Source organism: Pterocles gutturalis, unplaced genomic scaffold (genome assembly GCF_000699245.1).
Source record: "Pterocles gutturalis isolate BGI_N339 unplaced genomic scaffold, ASM69924v1 scaffold12794, whole genome shotgun sequence".
Lineage (NCBI taxonomy): Eukaryota > Metazoa > Chordata > Aves > Pterocliformes > Pteroclidae > Pterocles > Pterocles gutturalis.
In genome coordinates, this window is record NW_010135882.1 from 8379 (window position 1) to 17581 (window position 9203).

The 9203-nt window shown below is 40.7% G+C and overlaps 1 protein-coding gene across 1 annotated transcript in view; it reads right to left on the minus strand.

The window, feature by feature from the left end:
- The window catches only part of LOC104468068 (A disintegrin and metalloproteinase with thrombospondin motifs 2-like), a gene marked incomplete at its 3' end in the record, with an annotated part of 78108 nt that overhangs the window by 7922 nt on the left and 60983 nt on the right, over nt 1–9203 (minus strand). Inside the window, exon 3 of the mRNA XM_010082073.1 lies at nt 2924–3007. Coding sequence (XP_010080375.1) covers nt 2924–3007 — 84 coding nt within the window. The remainder of the gene's footprint in view (nt 1–2923; nt 3008–9203) is intronic.

Consider the following 9203-nt stretch of genomic DNA (forward strand, 5'->3'; position numbering starts at 1 on the left):
TACTTTCAGGTCTTCTACATCTACCAACATCAGTGGAAAACTAAAGATACTAATCTCACAATAGTGACCTAATACAAGCAGAGGCTGGAGAAGAGGATGCTCGGGGGGATCTCATCAATGTGTATGAACACCTATTGAGAGGGGAGTAAAGATGCCTGAGCCAAGAAATAACCCTCATAAATCCTCAGGTGGCTGCATTTATTGAAACCCTTGCAGGTCCTGAAAAAGTTTTTTTTTTTTTTTCTTAATAACTGTCTTAATCACACCCATCCCAGCTAACGTGTGTGCTTTTCTCTGCCGCTGAGCATGGGCAGTTCATCTGCACACAAAGTCACCATTGTCGATGGACAGAGTGTGGGGCTGGAGCCAGGAATTTATGAGGTTTTATCCCCAGCCTGCCAGTGGCCTTCCGTGTGGCCTTGGAAAATAACCCTTAACGTCTTTGTTTTTTTAGCTGTAAAATGGGAATAATAACCTTTATTCATCCACCTCAAAGAGGTGATGAGAGGATTTTATGCAGTGCTCAGGATTTAAATGTTTCCAAACAAATTTTATAATAACCAGTCAGGGTTTTAAAATCCATTCTCAGCTCATCTCTTGCCACCTCCTCTGCACTTGGTGATAGTTGTTGCTTCGCTTATTCCCTGGGCACTCTAGAGCTCGCTGGATTACAGAGCTGTTACAACCAAAATAGGTCTAAATGGAATCATTTGCCCAAATGTTGAATTATATTCATCTGAAATGTATCCGCAGCTTCCAAAATTTGGAACCAATCTTCCTACTACTGAAGTCAAACAGGCAGAAGCGATCTAGCTCATCTTTTTCCCATTTGAAGAAAAATACACCACACACGCCCTGTTTACTTATTTGCAGTATCCCATCACATCAAAAAAGCCTGTAACTTTGGGAGTCAATGTAAGGAAAATGCAGAGAAACACATGGAAGGTTCAGAAACCACCGCAGATACAGAGCAGCCTTTGCAGGATGCATTTCTCTGTCCTATTGAGGGAACTGGCAAATGAGCGGGCAGCAGCCAGGCATGGTCAAAGCCTTCACATCAGCCCGTCTGGTATGTCAGACAGTGTTGGTCATTTGTTTGAAGTACTAAGAGAAAAGTGGGGAGTCCGGAAAGGGCTGATAGCTTCAGCACACCTACCCCAGACACAGCGCAGCCACACACTGCCCTCTCCTCAAACACACCGCCCACCAGCATCCTACCCTTGGGCTCCTCCACCTGCCATACCCTCAGTCTAAGCCCAGAGGTAATTACACAAAGTACTAATTCAATAAAACAGCGTCAGATCTTTCGAATTTGCCCCTGAAGTAATTTCAACATGTGATCACCAAGGAACATCTTCCATTTTCTCATGTTACCAGGGCAATTAATGAAATTACGGAAATTATTGAAACTTTTGAATGCACAGTTGCCTGTGTTTGAAAATATTAAAAAATAAGGACATTTCAGGGAATGAAATACCTTCAAGCAAGGAAAGCTGGTTGCTATGCAACTCAAGTATTGTCCATATTATTCTTATCAACATATGACATATTGTATAAAATAATATAATCCTCTTTCAAAAAACCACAATACAGTAAAAGGCTGTTCAGGGTTGGAGAATTGGCAAGAGCTCAGAGTGCTGTCATAAACTTGACGTTGATGGTACATACTTCATCAATTACAGAACCATAATGTAATTATTATGATTATTTAAATGGCACCCTTGATAATATATATAAATTGCCTACAAGGAAGCAAATGAATCTAAAGATATCAGCTACAGGCTTTCAAAAGAAATGTTTACTCAAACAAGACTGGGATAATATTTTCATATTGTGAAGCCAACCAGGCTACGTCATTCATGCACTGCCTCAACCTGTACATGTCCTTCCTTTTATTATGTACTTTGAATATATATTCTTAAAAACTGTTAGTGCTGGTGTGTTTTAGTGGGACAGCAAAATATTGAAGGCTTTGTTCTAATTCCTCAGAACAGGTTCAGAAAGTAAGAACTATGCACCTTTCCTCTCTGCTTTTCCACTGCTAAATCATCCCAACCCTCCGAAGAGAAACCTCCTCACCTTCTACTCCCTGATACTAGTCGTCTGATAGGAGCTTTAAAAAGATGAAATTAAAAATGTATTCTTACACAGCCAGGGCATGCAGGCCCCCACACCATCAGGTGGAATCAGATACAGAAACGCAAGAAAAAATATCTTGATGGTTATTTAGGGCAAGCTTGTGATACTAGAATTATTCCATTTTCTGCCCTGCTGAAACCAGCAGGATAACTCGGGAATTAAAACATCGTCCACTGCAGATTACAGATCCAGAATCTAGAAGCAGACTATCCACAAGCAGATTACAGAGTGCTACCCGCAATGGCTATTTTTGTGATGTGGCCAAAGACCCACCAAGAAGTGAAGGTTTCCATGCCCCACTCCACTCTCCTCTCTAAAGAATATTAATATGAAATCGATAACTTTCAAATTGTCAATGGACAATGCTTTATTCTTCACAAGAAGATAGATTGTTAAGGTGAAATGAGGTCTACCATAGCTATTGTCTGCCATCAGAAAAATTAACAGAAGTTATCAGAGTTCAGACTACGGGTGCAGATCTATAGAGCTAAAGATGGACATGCATAACGATTATGAAATAGTTACAAAGTAAGGACAGCAAAGAAGTGACATGTGCTAAAAACACAGAGTGAAAACCCAGAAGAAACTGAAATTATTTGAAATGTGAAGTTCAAATGATAAACAAATACATATAAACATAGATGTCCTTTATATTCATAGACCGGTAAGGACAATGTATGAATTAAAATACAAAACCGATACATGTCACCAGCAACTACATTGTTCATAAAAGAACGAAGTTCAGAGATATTGATATACGCCATTTAAATTAACCTTTACTTACCTTGCCGTAGCTCAGCAGGATTATCCTCACCAAGACAACGTTAATGTGAGCACCCAAGGACTCATCATGATAAATCTCATTAACCTGCAAAAGAGTTCACCACTTTTAGCACTGTGCTGGCAACAAGTAACTAGGAAAGCAATGACACAGCAGTACCTGTTGTGCACTGTCATTAAGCCAAAGATCACTTTGTGATGATATACAAACCAGGGAAAATTCCATCAATGCAAGAGGGAATGTTTTCTCCTCTAAACTCTGTTGTAGCCTCCCAACAGGCCATAATTCAGGAAATAATTTTAAATCAACACATCATCAGAGACTTCATATTAACAGGGATTTAAGTGCCAGGCTCAATGGACTTACACATATCATAGTGCACCTACACATACTAAGAAGGAAGATTCCCAGCTCCTCCCTACCTCATTCCAGTTCTGGAGCCCAGAGCACAGTAATCCAAGAAAAAAACAGAATAGGTCTCTGGGCAAGACCATGCATGGGGAAAGGGACAGGATCTCTCTCTCCTGAGAGCCATTTGCTGGATCAGCTCAGCTGCACCCTGTAACTCTTCCATCTGGGACCCATCACATCACACCCTGACAAAAGCACATACCTCCCGCAAAAAGCATGGTCGGCCACATGGGCTGGCTTTATTGTGTGTCAAAACTAATCAATGTTAAACTTTGCAAGGAGAACAAAAGCTACAAAATGCCAGCAAACTAAAAACTGTCTTTTTTTTTTTTTAATATACTAGAGCTACATAACTGAACACGCAAATGGGATGTCACCCTAGGAACACTGCAAAGAAAACTGTAAATATTTGGAGTGGAGAATGAAATGTGGATGTATAATGATCACTTAGGAAACACTGCTACAAGCAAGCTAGGCAAATATTAACTGTTAAAGAGGATGATTTAGGTATTTGATGATGAAGACTGCATAAGACCTGGCCAAATGGCAGGAGTTTTGCTTTACAAATTAGAAGAGGCAGATGAGATTCCCTGCAAGGCAAGTGTCTTTCCTAAAACATCCTTCCCTTGGTAAAGGTTGCACCAATCTGGACTGCTTTGCTGGCTGGACCTAAATTTAATTTATTCCTACAAAATGGATTCATTACTACAAGCTAATAAGTAACTTTTAGAAAACCTTTCATTAGGAACACAGTAAATAATGTCCTGTTCCTTCAATCAGCCCCAGTTTTAATGGCCCATCTTTTATCTCTGTAAAAATCATTAAAACTAAATCCATCAGTGCAGGTCTTGCTAAGCAACCCCTATTGACATTTTAAAGTGAATTTTAATTCATTTTATCAGTATGTTTGGATATAAGAGCCTGATCTTATGCCTGGTGGAAGTTTTCAAAAGTCCTGAGCATCCTGTGCTGATGGGTATGGATGGGGTGGCTGAGCCACGGCTCCAGCAGCAGACTCACACCCTGCGGGGCATCTCCCCAGGCACCTGGGGAACACGCTGTGGGATGCCCGGGATCCAGGCTCAGTACCGGTCGATGAGCAGATCCTTGGCTGGAGGATGGTGGGTGAGGAGCCTGTGGCTCTGACTGGCTTCAGGGGCCGCTGTTTTCGTTGCGGTGTAGAACTACCTGATCTGTTCAGATCCGCTTTTTAAACAATAACTTTGGAAATTAAGTAATTTATTTACATGTCTAAAGAAAGACTTTAGAAGACTAACTTTATATTCCTGTATTTTAAAATATCTTTTACATCTACTTTTACATCTATCTTTTACATCGGACCATTACCGACCACAGATTGTAAAGAGGGAAGATATAAACACACATTTTGCTTTACAAAAATTCTTTCTCCCAGGAAAAAGACCCTTGCATGTTGCCAAGGGAGGCAGGGATATTACTTTGTCTCACTCTTTGTGCAGTGGGAAGAGAGCATGCTCATCAAGAATACAAGGCTGAAATAAGCTGTAAATTACCTATACATGGAATGAGTACTGAACAAAAACTCCTGTGTATAGAGGACAGTAAACAAAGCATGTAAATAAGTATTTAATTAGTTCATAAAGCATAATCCAAATTGCTGCACACCGCTCTCTCATTAACTTCCAGAATTTAACCTAAGCCTCTTTTAACAATAGTTGAGTAACAGAACAACCATATCGCTGTTGTGTGCCAAAAGGAAACTTGGCTTGAGAACACTGATGGAACAGAACTGAAACACTGTTTGACTGTTCATGCAAATGACATCTAACAAACAAACTGTGAATGAACAGAAAAGCACAAGCACTGTTAAAAGCTGCTTGGTTCTCTTGGGATCCTGGATTCTCTGCAAGACAGTGGGTCAATTCAAAGCTCTGGGTCTTGGTTTCATTAATAAGGATGAATCCAACCCCTCTTCACACAGCAGCTGAACTGAACCCTCTGAGCCTTTCTCTAAGCTAAACTGGGGCTTTACCAGTAGTGTCTCACTGCACAAAGAGAATATGCTGAAATAAATGCTTCTCTCTTTTTTTCAGCATGGACTAAATTGCTTCTATTCGTTTCAGGAAGTTATTAAAGATATGAGACCCAAACGACTGAATGTTGTGCTCTCAAACGTTGAGAAGTGCACACACCCAAAGGGCCTCCACAATCCCCAGATCAGATTCTCCAAATTTCCACCTGTCATTTCACCAGGCAAGCAGTGTTAAGCTAATGCAGCACATTGTACAAGGCACAAAATGATCAAACAACCTGCAGAATCAGAAAGCTCCAGGCTCTCATGCAACACAACTGCTGAATTAGGTGCTCAAATGTTTGTTTCAAAGCACAGATAATCAGACAAGGGATTTATACGTTCAGATGTTTGTGTAACAAATACACACAGGTGTGAGAATGACTCCATAGTACTTTTACAGCACTGCATTTCCATGTACTTCAGTAGGACATCCTGGTTCATATCAACACAAGAAAAAAAAAATTCAAAGTGGAAGTCTAAAACTGTGTTGCTGTGTAGGAAAAGAGTGCACAAAGACCATCCCAAAATCACAGTTCCTGAACCAAAGACAGTGAAGATTTTGCATTAAATCTTGTCAGATGTCCTACAGCGATTCAGCATTTATAGAGGGTAATGAAGAAGGCTGGGTAAATCTCAAGGAATTCAAAGCATGGTGAAATACTGTAAAGAGACTTTCATCAAGCTATTGTAGTTCAGAAACTATTTTGGGATAACTTTGGTTTATTTTTCTGGGATATTTCAATCAAAGCAAAACATGCATTTCTATTTAAAGTTTCTGTTTAGAAATCAGGCTGGCACAGATTGGTGCTACATAAGAAAAACAAAGACTTCATTTTTTTCTTCTATCCCTCTCTCCTTATTTTATAATTATTCTGCCCTAAGCAAGTTTGAAGTCAGCAGAGTAAACACATAGAATACATCAAAAAAAATCCAGCTAGAGACAAGCTAAGCACCTGTGAGAGGCATCATGCTTTGTAAAAGCAGCACTGCAAAGTTTTTATTATTGAGCAAAGCGAGGCCCAATCCTAAAAGGGAGTTTTGAAAACTGCTGTAACACAAACAGTAATAAACAGCCTGCAGTTTTGCTAGTCTTGGTGCAGGGCAGGTTACCTGCTGATATGGTTGGCAGGACGTATCGGGAAAGTCAGGTGGTTCCCTGAATCTCTAATTGAACCAACGAGCAATAAGAGAAAGAATAATCAGCATATTTTGGCAAGTCATCGGCAAACTCATTCATGCAGTTTGAAGGAGTTCCCAGCCTTGCAAAGTTTGTTAGTATCTGCTATGCAAAAGACAGTCCCCTTCATCACAACATGCCTCCATCCCGCTGACCCATAAATCATCGCGGCCGAGTTCATCCCGAGGCGCATCCTCTGCAGCTCCGTGCACTGCGCCGTACGGTTGGGTAAGCACCGCTTCCTCGGGCTCCCTGAGCACACACCCCTCATGGACATCTCACAGTTTCAACCTCTGGCTACCATCAACCTCAAACGGATCTGAGCCAGCAACAGCGGCCATTGGAGGGCACACCTAATCACTTCGAGAGGGCACAATACAAGATGCATCTGGCTTTCCAGCCACCACAAACTGCTGATCCATCCAATCCAATTAGACTGCTCCTTGATCACCCAACATCCTTATGTAACCACTGTTGCAGAAACTACTGAAGGCTACGTGCTCTCGGGCAGAGCAGGGACCATGTGTGATTTCTGCCAGAGCGATAGCAGAGGAGCTGGAGAGCATCAGCGCCTGCCCCGTGGGATGGCAGAGCTCCTGGCAAGCCATTGTTTGAGCCCAGCCCGAGATGCAGCTCATTCATCAGATCATAATTATCCTCAGCAAAGCCTCGGTGCCTGGTGGACATCCAGTGATTGTCTATTTCTGTAAGGGACGGCTGTTTTGAATTACAGAGTAGGAACCAGAAATGTCATGGTGGATACTGAGCACAAACTTTTGTAATCTGACCCTCCCAAAAGCCCTCCCTTCTCACTTTATTTTTCTGTGCTCCCACTTCAAACACCACTATCCTCTTCGATTTTCATCACCTCCTTTATGCTTTTGAAGACCCCAAACTAACATTTCTAACATTCCCAAAGCTTCATCTTAATCCCACAGGAATAACATTACATCTGTTCCTCTGGTGGATAAACTACGGTCACATAGAAAGTCACCAGGCAAAATCCTGGGCTCCCAGTCTTCCTTTCCAGTCCTTACAAGGCATTTCCTCATTTCCTCAGAGAGGGACTTTTTTTCTGAAATCTTTGTCGAGTGTCACAAGGAAAAAAGAATAACGAAAGCACACAACACACATGAAACTTAAAGGTCAAACTGTGATTTCAGATTTGGAAAACATCTATCATTCTGCTCGAAACCACAGGCTACAGGCAGTTGTAGAAGAGCTTGGCAATGTGTACATTGCAAAACCAAGATAAGAATCTGGCATTTTGTATGCAAATACAAGTCGGAGTCCTGATTTACCTTCCCTGGTGTGAGAGTCAGTAGATGTTACCAAGTCCAAGTTAGCTGCTTCTGATCAAAATGAAAAACATTCCCCAGAGCAGATGTGCTGGCAAGGCACTAGGTAGCTTCGTGTTACGGGTCTCTATCTCATCTTTGACTGTAACATTGGCTTTAGAAAGGTCATAGACTTTGTTTTCTGACTTCATGACTAATTTATTTTTCTTAGTTCCTCCCTCAGGCTCTTGGAACTCCTCATTCTTGCCCACAAACTGCTGGCTCTGAGAAGTTTCTCTAGACACTGGAAATTACCTTTGCACCAAAAGAGTCAGTATTTGTTTGAATTACTGTCTCAAGATCACTTTAATACAATCAACCATAGCATCATAAAATAATTAAGCAGATTCATTTATTACATTACTAGAAGGGACAAGGGTGTGGTGTCAATGCAATAAATATGGTGACCTCTTGAAATCTAAGCGGTTTGGTAAAGAAAAGCATCCAAAATTTGAAAGCTGATAGTAATTATCCGTACTCCAACACACAAACCACACTGTCACAACCGACTGCAACCTTTACAGATAAAGTTCATGTTGGTATTTGGAGCAAAGGAGGGAAAAGAAAAAAAAAATCTATCTTTTAACAGTAATTACCTCTGCTTCAAGGATGGTACCAAAACCTGTGTGATGCTCTGTGCTATGTCCACCAGAGCAACAAGGCATGTTCTAGTTAATGAGTGATGCTCACCTAATTGACACTGGAAACAATACCCCCGTGAAATGAGTAAAACCTGTAAGAGTTCAGAGAGGGTATTTCCTGCGGGATCTCCTGAATGCCCAATCACAAGTACAACTTCCACTGTAGTGTGGCAATCAAGATAATGAATAAAAATAATCTCCAGAGGCCTTGTCAGAAATTGTTCTTCTCACTAGTCACAGCTACTGGTTTATAACGAACAGTGTAAACATGGAGTTAACTGACCAACATATATTTTAATTTTCAGACAAGCTATAATACAACCACTGACAGCTGAATTCCCTCAGATTAATAGAGCTGGACTTGCCTTTGTTATTTGTAGAACTTCTTGGAGTTAGTTCAGATCTGAAGTGTACATATTGAAATAAACTGATTGGAAATAATGAGTATTGGTGCTTATAAATTATTGAATCTTTAAAAATCCAGTCACTTCTATATTACTGAAATATCCTTCTCATCAAAAAAAAATGCTTTTTAGCTTAAAAAGCACAATTCTGAATACAGGGTGCACCATTATTTCAAAGTATTCAATCATCATTTTCTTGTTACCAGCTTGAATTAGACATGCTTTCAGGTTCTCATCCAACTGCCAGTTAGAAACCGATG